Below are 14762 nucleotides of genomic sequence, written 5' to 3'. Positions count from 1 at the left end.
CAAGCGGTCAGCAACTTAGCTAGAGCCCTATTTAACTCCGAGCATTGGCCAAAGAACAAGTGCTCTGCGGTGATGAGATCTGGTCCCGGGCAGACCCGCGCTTTAGCCTGAGGATCAGTTGGGCCACCTGGTTCTCAGTCACAATTTTTGGATCACAGCCAGAAGAGCCTCGAGTGAACCGTTCCAATACGTCTCTACTGATCAATTTCTGGGAGTAGCTTAGCTGCTCTTCGTCATCGTCATGGATCCGAGAGAAATGAGTCCGGAAGCATTCGGCATCAAGCGCACACTGAACAGGCTGCCGCTCTCGACGTGCTCTGCCAACGTTCCTCCAAAAGGACGAAATATTTCCTCGACGCAGGCAGTGCAGCAGCTTCGCCTCCTGGTCAATGCCGGCACTCGCAGCAGCTTTACGAGCACGCCTGTAAGCCCTTCGAGCCTCACAGTAGCAGTTGTGCGCGACACCATAGTGTGGCTTTTCCGCTTCAACCCAGATGCGATGCCAGAATCGGCAGCGGTCTCGCGCAGCCGAGACTGATGGATCCCACCAGGCCTTAGGGGACGGGATGGCCTAGCACAGCCAGAGTCTCTAGCCGCTGCATGAATACTGGATGTTACAAAATTGGCAAACTCGTCGAGACAGTCGACTACGTTCAAATCATCAGAGACAACTGAAAGACGAGATAACAAAACAGATTTGAATAAATCATTGCATTCCGTTGAGTCCCACCTTAAGCAATCAGGGCGAGAGATAGGAGCAGACATACGATTTGCTGCGTCCGAAGCGCAGTCAAGACAAAGGGCAATATTAGCGATTATGGGTAGGTGAGGGCTTAGGTTCTCAAACGAAGGAGGGATTATCCGGCAACCGCGCAAATTAGTCTTTAGGGACTGTGATATGGCTATGTGATCAATATGAGTGCAGGAATGGCCTCGTTCGTATGTGTACGAAATGTCTTTGGGAAAGCAGAACTCAGCGACTGTTAACTCATTGTCATAAGCAGATCCTGCATAAGGCGGCTCAGTGGCGAGAACCCCTTTAAACAGGCCCAGTTCACAGGTCTACAGGCCGCAGACATTCTAGGCAGCGCACAATTAAAATCCCCAATCAGGGCTATGGGAGCAGAGCTATGGTGGGCTGCAATCAGGGTATCCAGCTTACCAATGACGTCAGCATATTCGTCCATAGCTTGGGACGAACCATCCCAGAAAGGCATATAACAGCCGAACACAGCGAGAATAGGGGTGTTCCCGCAGCCTATTACAGTACCGCATAGACGGGCATCATTACATGAAATTTCACGAAAAGTTAGTCCGTTTTGCCTTTTGCAAATCAGCGCCACCCCACCACGTCGCCTGCCAGCGCCAACACCGGGAGGGAGCTCCATTGCGAATGACTGGGTGCAACAAGGCCATCTATAGAAGGTACAGTCACTCTCCCGCCGACCAATCAGAGACAGATCCTGAGTGACGTCACCCCTGATGCTCGATAGGGGTACTCCATTCCCTCACAACGTAAAAATGACTAACTTCATTTGAAGATTGTTGGTGACACTCTACACATATCGCTCAACCATTGATGCCATAGGAAAGTCAAACTAATTTTCTAGCGATAAAAAAGAGCAGCAATATGCTAAGAAATGGCCGGTTTTGAAGATATAGACGATTTAAAAACCCTCTGCAGTTGAAGGAAAGCAACGTAAAAATGCATCGAGCTTATATTTTTACTATGAATAAATCATTTTTTAGTATGTTTTTAGATATGGTATCGATTTATACAACAACTTTATTACAATATTTTTATTACTTGGAACTTTATTTCAAAGTAATATTTTCAAAAATGGCAGCTGTTGACAAGTAGCTTTGAAGCGATTGTGGCGCGCCGCGCCATTATTGTCCTGAGGCCCCCATATGATGTCATCAAAAGTGGAGTGACATGGGCCTGGGGTGCAAAACAAATCATTCACATCGTCATGCAGGGTTGTATACGACTCAATCAATAGCAATCAATTCAATCACGACAAATTTGGGAAACCAATCAAATCAATCAAGTCAGAGCAGTTTTCGGGAATTGATTCAATCGACTCAAACGCGACAATGAAAGGAATCAATCAACTCAATCAAACGACTCAAACCAAGACATACATTAGGTTTTTTGCCCCACCAACTTGGAAAAGTGTCCATAGCAGTCTGTTGTACCTACCTACCTACCTACCTACAGAAGAAACATAAAAAATATTGTCATTTAAAATTATAAATTGCCATGCCATTCAAAGTTTCTATGTAATAAGGAAGGATACCTACTGATGGACAGGTGGATATGATATTGAGGTTCAATGGGTAGAATTGGAGCAGAAGTTTCATTTAATGGGTGCAAAATAACCCAGTAGTTGACTCGCCCCTTAACTCAAATCACCACCTTTCACCTAAAAGTTGTCAATTTAATTTTGGCCATATTCCAGCTAAGTCACCAGGCTATCTACCCCATGTAAAGCCCCTGTCTGTTTCTAAGGTGAGTTATGCGGAGCTCTTCTGAAATGAATCCTGAACATAATGAACCTAGCTAGGTTTCATACCACACTGACACCATATGAAAGTGTTGAAAATGTGCTACAAATTTGACAACTTCATTAGGTATGCTTTATGAAGACAGCAGGAAAGCAGGTAGGTACCTACTTACCTGCCTATAGGTATGTGTCACTGGCTACCAACAGTACCAACGAAGGTAGATAGGTACCTGTGAGGTAGGTCAATCATTCCTTCCTTTCCTTATTAATATAATTATAGCCTGTGATAAATCTGGTACATTTATGAAATAAAGTTGATAAATTGCAAGATAATGGACCACCTCACTAGTCACTACATTCTCCTCCTAACAGCATTCCGCCACTGCGAAACAAAGAAAACGTTTTGCCCACAGTGTATAGGCGTTGAGTGTATATAAATAATTTTTGGTTTTGCCAATGAGTATGCTAAGCTTTTATAAATCCTTATACTATGTCTTTGGATTTTTTGGTAAGATGACGTCATGGATTATCATGTAGTATGGTAGATCATCATAAAATAAATCGGTTGTACAACACCAATTTTGGTTTAATTATTATTTCAATTGAAATAAAACCACTTAATAATATTCGGTAAAATGAAATAGGTATATTAAATATGTTATGCTTAGGCTCTCAGGAGAAAAGGATCAACAAACGTTCTGCTGCAAATTAAACAATGCAGCAAATTAGCTATTAGGGAACGTAAACGTAATTAGCGAGACGAAAACGGCGCTTTTGTTTCAGTTATTGTTGGGTAGGGAGTGGGAGTTCAGTGTTGTAGGGGTTTCAGATATTTATAGAGTTCAGTGGGTTGTTTCTGAGGAGATGTGGAGATGTGAATTATTAATTAATCACAATTCACACCTTATTAGTTTATAGGGCCTTGCACTTTATCATTGCACTTTATCACTTTATCAGGAAAAAACGTTTCCTGCTGAGTGCAGAAAGGTAGGTAGGTGCATCGCCAGGTTCTATCACCAGGATTGGAGCAGTTATTGCAGTTGAAAGTCAAAGTTGGCTGTTCATGTTTAGGCCCTGTTCTTTATTTGGCCATCTACCCCATATTGCAGTTGTGATTACAAGCAGTTTTCAGTGTAGTTTTGTGATCTTTGATGTCATCAATTGGTGTCATTATTTTTCGTCAACTAAAACTTATTTGAACTTTCCATTCAATCGACTCAATCATACGAGTCACTCTAATTTTCTGGAATCAAATCAGTCAACCAGTCGCTAAAGTCAAACGAGTCAGTCAACCAGTCATCTCGAAAAGTCAATCGACTCAATCCAATCAACTCAAAATACGCGTTGAAACAAATCAATCAATTCAATCGACTTGATTGGTATACAACCCTCTCATGCAGAAGAAGTGTTAGTGTTCTGCTCAGAAGCAGAAATCCAAGTCTCTGCCAGGAACAGCACGTCACAATCACTAACCAGCTTAACGACAAACGGGACAGCTGACATAAATCCCTCACAGTTGTACGACCCCAAGGACAGAGTGCGCTCCAGTTTGGCTCCAGAGTTCATATTATGTGCCGTCCAGCGCAAGCCCACATGCACATGCTCACCTCCATCGCCGCGCCCTCCAATGGGGCTCGTGGTGTCTGAGTTAGGCGGCGACAAGTCTGGCCCAGTAGTCAGCAGCTCCACGTGTGCAGTTTCCCCAGCATCAGAGCTGTGGGCCGGACCAGATGGGCTAAAACGGCTGCGTGAGGCGACCCGGCAGGGCGCTGACCCGTAGCACAGTGGCCCTTTTTCAGAATTAGCACACATTAATTCCCACATTACCTGAAAGTGGTGCAAGACATCACCACATGATCAAGGACGTATTCCCTGCCAATGCAAAGAGAAGAAAAGAAATGAACTGCCCAAGGAGATTCGGCCCAACAGCGGCAGGCCGCTCGGCCCAAGATTTGGCGCACGTTCGCACGGCTCGCCCGCCGGCCCAGGTCGCTCCGAACGCAAGTGTGGCGAGCCCGCCAGCCGACCACGCTGCACTGACCGCCAGGACGCCCCAGGGCGTCACGTGACCGCATCTACAGCTGTTGCCAGCTTTAAGGTCAGCGCGACGCGAACAATACAAACACATAGGCGCTTTTGACGTTAGATCTTAACCCTCGCACGACCAGCCCATTTCTCATAACACGAACGACCAGGGGGGGGGGGGTTGTTACGACCCCCCCTGGCGTTTCGAAACGGAAGGTCGTAGAGCTTAGCGGAAAAAACCACCGGATTGCTCTCAACGAGATCTCGCGATTGGTGGTATATTTTTTGGTCCTAGGTCAACATTTGACCTACTTATGACCGGTCAAAGGTCAAAATTTCCGAAAAAAAATCGAACTTTTTCAACTTTCCGCGGCGATTGCGGCAAAACGGTGGGAGATATCGACTTGAAACCTTCACTATCGTGTTCCTTGATCAATTCCGTGTCGGGTCGCGGCCGGCCGGCCGCGGACCATTTTCAGAAGTGACGGGCAGACCGTGCGTCGAGTACTTGCTTACTCGCGCAGCGGTACTGGGGTTCACAATCATTGTTTAAAAGTTTGTCATTTGCCATGAACTTTAAATTATACACTGTAATTAATGGTCATTTGTCAATTATTACGAGTTCTTCAAAATTCTTCTATGAAAGAAAACGATTTCATTTCACTCAAGAATTGTCTTGTCCACCACTACAACCGCCAGCCAGCCGCCATCCACTGGAAGAGATAGGCTCTGCGGCACAAAGTGTCGCTTTAAACTGGACTGGGAACCAATGTGTGATGACACTTCAAGCTGAATTTATGCTCATTATGTACCTAGAAGTATTGGGAACAACGCTCTGACTGTACATTTTTAGATTTTTGCCTCTAAATGCAAATATTTACAATCAAGTACTTTGCGAGCGCAGTTTGGAAGCCCCGGTAATGTTAAAGTCCTATCTCCGACAAGTATGTACCTAAATACTGCTCTAGGGAACCAACAGTTCGCATCGTACTAGCTTTAAATTATATCCATATTGTTCCCAGTACTTTCCTGAACACCGTGGTGAGTGTACATTTTTAGTTTTTTGCTTTACAAGCGTAAAATTCGTCTGGTTTTACACCACTTCATTCGCCTCCATAGCCCCGTAACGGCGCCGCGCGGCCCGGCCGGCCGGCGCCCGCTGTAGTTCCAAGAACTGCCCGATAGATGGCAGGCGCAGAAGTGGTCCGGGCCGTCCCGGTACGCTCTATCGTTTGGTATGTATTTCGTTTCCCTAGCTCTAAAAATGGCGCGTTGGGAGCGCCGGAAGGTCACAGTCGGCGGCATAAATTCGAAAAATCAAAATTTAAATTTTTGAAATCTGATTGTATTTTTTGGATTTGGGAGGTCCATTTGCTCCCTATAGAAGCTAATATTGCTGCATATTCCCATTGAGGTGACAAGAATTAGCAAAATAGTGGTTCGGGCGCTTTTCAAAAATAGTACCGGACGCTGTTCCTCTTGTGACGTCATAGCTCCGTGACCTGACCTGACCCGGTCAATTTTCTTGCACCACACGATAGCCAATGCTTGCCCCAACATGCATGGGAAGTTTCATCATGATCCATCAAACAATGTGGGTATCACCGGCAGAAAACCTAGGGATTCGGCGCACACGTTTGGTAACTGTCGGCCGGAGGCTGTACCTCTTATGACGTCATAACTCCGTGACCTGAAATGACCCGATCAATTTTTTTCGGCAAAAGATGCGCAAAGGTTGCCCCAGAGGGTATTGAAAATTTCAGCCCGCTACGACAAGCCGTTTAGCGTGCACTTCGAAAAAACCTCAGGGGGGGGTTGATACAACCCCCCCCCCCCTAGGCGTTCTAGGGTTAACCCGCGCACCGACGGGGGTCTGCGCCAACTTCGCACCGACGGGGGGGTGGATGACCGCCCCCCCCCCCCCCCTGAGATCTCGAGAACGAAGCAAGATAACGACAAGCGGTAAACGGCATCGGATACGCACGGACAAGGTCTACAATTTTTGCGTCAGGTCAAAAATGACGTCACAGGGGTCGAAAAATTCAAAATGGCGGCGCTAGATATGGTGAGAGTTTTTCTCGAATAACTTTCGAATTAGTCAAGATAGGAACAAACTAAGGGCACCATCGTGATCCTCTCGTCAATCCGCATCGAATGATATATATTTTGACCTCGAAAGGTCAAGGTCAAAGGTTGACCTCAGGTCACGTGACCTCGAGGTCATCATGTATATCAATCGATGCGTCTTGACGAGCTGAACACAATGAGACCATCCGCGCGGCTGTATCTTGTTCCTGTACGGAGTTATTGGCAAAAAAACCTTTGGTGACCTTTGATGACGTCACATGACCTTACAGCTGCCCAACAGCAAAACAGACCTCAAGGTAGTGAAGGTTGATCATATATGAAGTCATGTATGGTATATGGGGCCATTCCGACCCGTTTTAGTGGTAAAAACAGGGAGTTGATTTTTCCCCATTGACTTATAATGGGGAGGTCGCGAAATTGACCTGACCTTAGGTCACCGATATAAAAATTCCAAGATAAACAAATTGTAGCTACAGTAATGACTTAATAACATCCTGCGACTTCAAAGGCCTCCGACATCTATTGTAGCTCTGGCACGGTGACAAAGTTGCAAAAAAGTGACTTGAGGTTGGGTCATTCAAAGTGACCTGGTGACCTGACCTTAAAAGTTAGGAGGTTCAAACTTGCACACCATGTGTAAAATTGATGAGAGAATAGTCGTACCAAATTTCGCGGCGCGTAGTTTACCCGCTATCCGCGAAAAACCTCAGGGGGGGCGGATATCCGCCCCCCCCCCGTCGGTGCGCGGGTTAAGCCGACCACGGGACTTGTGCGGCCTGGACATCAAACGCGACAAGAAATCGGACAGTTTTTCTTGAGCACAGCGTTATGCCTACATGACATTTCAATTAGCACATCTTATGGCAAAAGTCAAGCCACATTTAGGCGCACACCAGGTGACACCAGCTTCGAGCCAGGTCAATGAGCTTAGTCGTATCGAACAGGAGCCACAGCCGCTCGCGGACTGAACTGGCTCACGTTATCCACCGTAGAAGCAAAATGGCGCAAAATGGCGCGATGCCCTTTGGTGGGCGTGATCAGAAGAGATCGGCGATTCGAACGATGTATAATACGACATGTTCCAGAGTGTGCTACTTAACATAAAGCTTCATATGTATGCCGCCATCTCCAGTTAATAATTGTCCTGTTATTGTGTCCACAATATTCGGCAAAAGTGGTCTATTTAAGTTTAAACAATGAAAATTGTGGTTTCTAGGGCTTCTACGTAAACTCAGCTTCACAGCCATGCCACTAATTTTTAATATTTTCTCACCGAAAGCCTTACAAATCGATGTTCATCTCACCCTACTTTTTAGGGTCCGCCGATGGTGTCCGTGCGCCTCTCGACAAACTTCGATTTTGCGGTCAGTTTTACCAAAGATCATTATTTTTTAGGAGGTAAAAATGGCACCATCGGATAGTTTGGAATGTTTTGCACACGATTAGCCCGCGAGTTGCTGGGGGGGGGGGGCGTTAAACGCCCCCACTTTTTTCGCCGGGCCATAGCATAAAAACGGCGCGCCGCAGGCGCGCCAAATTTCGGGTACCTGTAGAGAATTGATTGAAGTTTATTGTGACAAAGTTTCAAAAAAATCGATCGGAAAATTTTTGAGATATCGAGATTTAAGTGACGTCATGATTTCTGAGTTTTCGACCAAAAACGGCATATGTTCAAAAAATCATATAAAATCACAGAATAGACATACAGACATGTCGTTAACGCCATTAGACTGCCAATACCATGAACAATCAATTGGCTATCTTCGAATTGATTATCGTTCCGCATTTTCCAAAATCTTGAACTGAATCTCGGCAATTTCTCGTGACTACTTCACCACCATGATACATGCATTTTTTAAATTTAACTTTTTGAGCCAAACACGTACACATATGATAAAATGAATGTCACCATCGTGTTCTACGCCCCAAATTACCCATAAAACATGTGTCACAGGCTGCGAATATCAGTTTTGATTTTCGGAGATATTTGCCTACCCGGTTGACCTGACCTTGACCCTGACCTATGCTTGACTCTCTGACCTCTACATGGAGCTGACACTCTTGTAGGCCTTATATGATGGATTGTGCACCGTTTTGACAGAGTTTATGACGAGAGGCGCCAATTGCGAAGTCCTGAAGTCCATGCTACTGAAAGCCCGATTTCAGGTGTTCGACCTGACCTTGACCCCACCTGCGACCTCAAAATTCAACTTTAAAGTACTCATCTGAAGCGTCTCGTCGCGTTCTTTCGTTTGCCGCCTCGTGCGTTTCACTGCGCCTATTGGTTCTCGAGTTATCGGCTGGGGGCGTTTAACGCCCCCCCCCCCCCAGCAAACGGTGGGTGGCGAAATACCCCAGCAACTGCCGGGTTAGACTGCTTTTTACTCAAAAGAAGAGAAAAAATATTTTGAATTTATGCGTGCTAATTCGGAAAAAGGGCCACTGTGCGTAGGCCAGACGGCCAGTTGGCAGGGTTGAGTACGGCAGTGGCATCTGCAGCATTCACCACTATATGGTAAGCTTTGGCGTCTTCATGCATCCTCCCAGTCTGCGCCTCCCGACATTGGTAGAGGTGTCCGACCAGCGGCCGGACCAGGTTCCAAACTTGTTCGTCAGAGGCTACTGGATGGATGCCTTCTATCAAGAAGGCTGCCGTCGGCGAGACATCGCGCGCAAAGTTGGCAGCTACCACCCCAGAAGTTGGTCCTGTACCCGAAATTGTTGACCCACTTTTTGCGTCTGCACGGTCACTGGAAGGGCTCTCCACGGTATATAGAGAACTAGGTAAAACCGGTTTGCCGCCACAACACTAAGGTATTTTAACCACTTTTTTCAGCTGGCCTTCTCAGTCCAAAAAAAGAAACTAGGCCACGTATCTTTATGTGTTTTATTATTTATATATAAATTGGCAATAAACGTGCACAGGGCAAGACTAGCGTAACTCTGTAAAGTATTTGCGAAGATAATTTTTTGACCGACCACGCCATTTCGAAAATAATATATCTTTGGTTGTAGGAGTTTGTTATTGATGAAATCATATTTTTATCCTGAAAAATTAAAATTAATAGTAAAAAAGTATTATCAAATGCCAATACTGTTTCATTCAATTTCGAAACCACCAAGCTCAGCAAATGGCGGGCCCACCTGACCAGCCAACGTTTTACCACAAATTCTCGAATAAAATCAGTTGTATAGGTTGTAAATCATGATTGAACAATATCAAAATTGAATTATCTTTCCGATTTTATGTGTTATTTCATTTGTTCATGCTCAAAACTAGAATAAATCGATGTTGAATGTAAAACCACTTTTGGTGATCTTGGTCACACTGTTTCACTGGATGTAATGGTTTTCAAAAACAAGACCGAGTCGGCGTCTGAAACGTTCACCAAAATATGCAGAAATGCTGACATTATAAGGTGTCAAAGTATCAAAGCTCATCTAATGGGGGAACATTGTCAATTTTGCTTCCGAATCCGAAAGTTGGCATTTTGGGTACCAATCAACTCCGAACAAAAAACATAGATGCTCGGTAAACATGGTGGTGATGGATTCGCAAAAGGTCTTAATCAAAATGAAAATTTTATTTTCTTCCCAAGTATGCATGTTTTATTGCAGTTTCGGTGCTATAAGTTACATATTTTTGGTCTATAATGTATCAGCCTCCTTGCTGTTTGAGGTCACACTGTAACAGTTAGTGGCATATTACTAAAAAATAAGACCGAGTCGGCATCTATTGAGGGTACTATATGTAACAGAATTTAATTTTCTATCTGATGTTATAAGTTTCAAAACATGACTAATGGGGGAACATTACGAAATTCGATGTTAAAAACTGCTGACCACGATTTTACACCCACAGCTGCTCACGGTTTCGTGTACTGCAAATGCTGCTAATATAGTTCTGACGCTAGCAGACGCACGTTTTTGCATTCAATTGGCTGCCACGGTGTTCCATGTGATGATAGAGAACATCCCTGGTTTTCGACCTTTCTGTGTTGTGTATATTTGTTTATTAGGCACATTTCAATTCAAATTTGATTTTGGTTCTCTCACTTCTGCCTGGGTCTTGGAGTTGTGGATATATTTTGTGGAGCGTGGAGCATCGGAGATTTGTGGAGTATTGGATTGGCCTGGTGTCAGTATTCTTTGGTGTTTTTTTTATAGATATTTTCATAGGCTACAATGCCACCAGGAAGACCACTGACCAAGACCAAGACAGTGCTCATGCCCGAATCATCGGCAACACAGGATGGCAAACTTCGCCTCCCCTGGCTTGTATGAAGCCTTGATTTCCATTTAAGGAAGTAAGTCTGTGCCCAAATGGATGATGCACGTGTTGGGCATTTTTGCAAAACAAAGAGGTTGAAAGGGTTCATTTGCCGAGGCTGTATGGAGTACGCCAAGCAATGTCATGCTGATGGGGAGACGTGAGTATGACAATGAAACAGACTACAATTCTTGGCGAAAGGGCTAGCAAAATGCATCATTGAGTTTGACAATTCTGTACCAGTCATTGTCAATTAAGCTGGAAATCTGGGTAACGGTAAAGCTGGGGTCACCGTCAGCATATAGGTATCAGTCGGGCAAGCTGCAGGGAGGTAATCTAAAATAAGATTAATCTAATATAAGAATATGACGTCACCCAAATGGGCTGAGTGATGACCATATAAGGAGTGATGATCAATATTTAGACTATATTTCCGACATGTCCACATTTGAACCCTCCACAATCATCGAAGAACTGCTCATAACCACAATATTTTTTGTTGACTGACAGACAAAACATGATCCTACAAATTGTGAACTGGCCAGCTCATTTGAGATTGGAATTTGTCACTGGTGACCAAGATATTTGGGTATTAGTAGAGCAGATGTTACACAGAGGTTTTACAACTGAGGAGAAGTGCTCTTATGCTTCTTGCTTCCAGAGATGCTTCTTTTTAACACCAAACCAAACCTTACCTGACATAATCTAACCTACAAGTCAGCATACAACCTAAAACCCTACAACCTACAAACCTACAGCTGTGCCTCTCCTTGGTTGGAAACCCTTCCTATGAGCATCCTGCTCTCTTTGTCTATTTATCTACTTGGTAAGCATAAGCGCCTTCATTTGACATCTGCTCTACTAGTGCCGTTAATTTTAATTTGTAACTTAACCAAACCAAACCTAACCTAACCCAAAGCCTGCTCATAACTGTGATAAGTTGCAGTCCTAACTCCTAACATCACTTTGATTCTCCTCAGCCAATTACATCAAGAGGGAGACCACACTGACAGGGGTCCAAGATCCAACTCAGGCCCTTTTTGTAAGTGTGGATGTCCTGACCTGTAGCCAGAAGCACTGCCACTGGAGCACAGCAGCTAATTCCCTATCTTCCTTCCAGCTCCACAATGGTCTGCATTTCTGCAATGGTCTCAACAGGCCTAACTGAACACAAAAGGCATTTTCACTTGTTAACAGTTTAAGACTAATATTATTCTAAAAACAGTTGTACAGCAATGTATAATGAAATAGATATACGGTGTATATGAATAGAATTAGGTTTGCTGAGACTTGTACTTTATGAACTTGAACAGTGAACACTAGAGTAACTAATTCAACTATTTCTTGTTATTCAGACTGCCCGCCAGTGGACGGAGGCCCGGCGACGGACGCTGGCTCAGTGGCCAACAGTGGTCCGCCAGCCGGCTGATGGTGGCTCGCCGACCGACGCCGGCCCGTCGGCTGACCACGGCATTCCGGCTGATGGTGGCCCGCCAGCCGACGGAGGTCCGCCGGCCATTCGTGGCACGCCCGCTGACGGCAGCTCGACGACACGTCCTGGCTATGCCACCCCCAAGATTACTTCGCCCCCCAGTCCATAGGTGAGTGGCTGGAGAGTGGAGAGAACTTTGTGTGTTGCCGGGACGGGATGTCTGCTAATGCAGATGCCGTTGCAGGGGTCGTGACGTATGATGGGTCTCAGACTCGGACCTCGACTTTTGAGTGAGAAACGTATAAACAGGCTAATGTATTGCAATTATGGGCGATGGCTAAGTGTGCGACAGGAAACGCTATGAGCTATGAGTTATCGTCGCCGTGGCGGAAATTTGAGGACCGTCGCAACCTGTGACGTCGCCGTGACTGCTAATTGACGGTCGCCTTGGATCGTGTGTAACGGTCACTGTGCCTGGTATGTGACGGCCGCCGTGATTGTTTATATAACGGCCGTCGCGACTGAAACGTGACGGTCGTCGTGAGACCTGACGTGAGACCTGACGTGTCGCTGTGGCCACAGGTCACCAGTTGCGGGCGCTTCATCTGACGGTGTCGTCCGACGGCTCCACGGTGACCAGCGCCGCCACTGCGGAAACCATCCGACCCCGAAAATGCTGCTAGCCGTACACGAACAAAGGGCGCCGGGCACCCAGGACCAGCGCCCTGCTCCGAGGCGGTGTCCAAAGAAGGCTGCACAGTGCACTTGCTGTGCTAAGGCATAGTGCGCGCTGACTGATAGGAACAAATGACGGTCAGTTATCAGATTTCAGTATGGAACTCAAGATGGTCGGAGCCGACCTGGCTCGGTGGATGGTGTGCCAGGGTTGATTAAGTGTCGAAAGGAGTGAGACGCCCAGATATGTGAAGGATACGTCGATACGAGCCCCGGCTTCGACTCCCCGTCCCAAAACGATGTTGGTTGTGATTGGAGGATTCCCCCACCCCCACCCCCACCCATCCCGGAATTTGTGCTATGTAATAGGACGATAATATGTCGTGGTCTCATTCTGGCTCGATATGGTAATAGGTACTTAATTGGACAGATGCTGATGGTATTGGTGGTGGATGTAAATGGCAGGTTTGGCGAGCGCGAATTAATAATCGTGAGTGCACTAGCTGCAATCAGTCGCGCGCTTATTGCTGAGCACCTGTGAGCAAGAAAATTATATGAATGTGGTAGTTCGTCGTGAAATCTGTGTACTTTTGGATTAAGCTGTCAGAACATAAGTGTATTTTTGCCGTGTCCACTGCAGCTCTGAAACAGAAACATGGAGATCGGCTGTGTGCTGTAGCTGCGGGGACAAGAAGTCCGCGCGTGCAAAAAATCAAAGGTGATATGTGAATTTAAGTGAATATACCTCGCTATATTTTCAATTTTATTATTACAACAAATGCGTCGACTGCTGATTACCCTCGGGTCCTAACAATAACGTTTGCAATACTGGAAAGTACATAGACAATTGATACCCTTGCGACCGACTGGCGCGATCCGAGAATCTCTCTCACTGTTTTTGCTGACCTACACACGAAAACACGGCCGAATAGCTACCATCGAGAGCACGGAACGATGCTGGTGACTGACGGACCAGCGAAAATAGAGCTCCCGTCTACTCGCGGAACAGCGCTGATTGGCGCGGCTCACAGACTCCATTGGCTCATCAGAGTTCAGACTGTTGACGGTTGTTGCTCCTCCCTCCCCTCCCCGAGAGGGCGTAGCCAAGTAGCTTAGTTGTGTGCGCAGCGGGCGGTCTTTTTGCATCTGTGTAACAGTTGAGTGGATGGTATCCAGACGAGCTAGGCGTCGGCGTCGCCCTTCCAGCGGCCGGGCAGCGCAGGTGGACGTGCCGCGGATGGTCCGCCTCCGATCTCGGCACACTCTGCAGAGTGCGGCTGGACGCTCCACGGAGTTGCATAGCGTCGATAGGCCGTATGGTGTCGCTGTCGTAATTATAAAAGCGTAAGTAGAAGGTTGAAGCAATATAGAATGCTATCTTTTTCGAGCTTTGTTGCACATAATTTAGTAGGTATTGGCCGTTTCTTTACAAATAATATCGCAAAGCACAGCTGAGGGCTGTTCACGGGCCCTGTGTGCGGTCGGACCGCACACAGCCTCGAAGCTCCGCCCACTGCGTCCCTACGTCAGCCTTCCGTCACCGCACACAGCGATCGCTGTGGCCGGTCGGGACTGGCCACAGCGGACCGTCCACCGCACGCAGCCGTGACGTCAGAGCCGCCTACCCATCCCCTACCCCCACGCCTGCTGGACGCACCGCACACAGCGCACGCAGCAGTGTGCGGTGCCCGTGAACACCCCTCTGGTAACGATATGTGCGCGTCGGTTGCGGCGGTAATCGTCGAAAAAATATATAATTTATGAA

General features: G+C 46.4%; 1 protein-coding gene across 3 annotated transcripts; it reads left to right on the top strand.

Annotated features, from left to right (window-relative positions):
• The first annotated feature begins 9666 nt into the window (after positions 1-9666).
• LOC122387699 lies at positions 9667-14379 on the top strand. 3 transcript variants are annotated; one of them, XR_006257651.1, is made up of 3 exons: positions 9667-11932; positions 12246-12491; positions 12905-14379. XR_006257651.1 is itself a non-coding variant. In XM_043378108.1 (3 exons), the coding sequence occupies exons 1-3, from the start codon at positions 10944-10946 to the stop codon at positions 13104-13106; spliced, it is 555 nt and encodes a 184-aa protein (XP_043234043.1). In that variant the 5' UTR covers positions 9673-10943; the 3' UTR covers positions 13107-14379. The 3 variants fall into 3 exon arrangements, 1 of the variants encoding a protein (XP_043234043.1); XR_006257652.1 differs by having other exon boundaries at positions 9668-10927; XM_043378108.1 differs by having other exon boundaries at positions 9673-11050.
• Positions 14380-14762: the final 383 nt, after the last annotated feature.

The sequence above is a fragment of the Amphibalanus amphitrite genome, unplaced genomic scaffold, assembly GCF_019059575.1.
Source record: "Amphibalanus amphitrite isolate SeventyFive unplaced genomic scaffold, NRLGWU_Aamphi_draft 000295F_arrow, whole genome shotgun sequence".
In the NCBI taxonomy this organism is placed as follows: Eukaryota; Metazoa; Arthropoda; class Thecostraca; order Balanomorpha; family Balanidae; genus Amphibalanus; species Amphibalanus amphitrite.
This window is presented reverse-complemented; position numbering and strand designations above follow the sequence as displayed.

Excerpts from the sequence above, each read along its gene's own strand:
- LOC122387699 (XM_043378108.1), top strand. The coding sequence starts at position 10,944 with ATGGATGATGCACGTGTTGGGCATTTTTGCAAAACAAAGAGGTTGAAA. Across the intron at positions 11,051-12,245 it reads TGTCATGCTGATGGGGAGAC|ACTGCCCGCCAGTGGACGGA; the intron begins GTGAGTATGACA and ends CTTGTTATTCAG. Across the intron at positions 12,492-12,904 it reads CTTCGCCCCCCAGTCCATAG|GTCACCAGTTGCGGGCGCTT; the intron begins GTGAGTGGCTGG and ends CTGTGGCCACAG.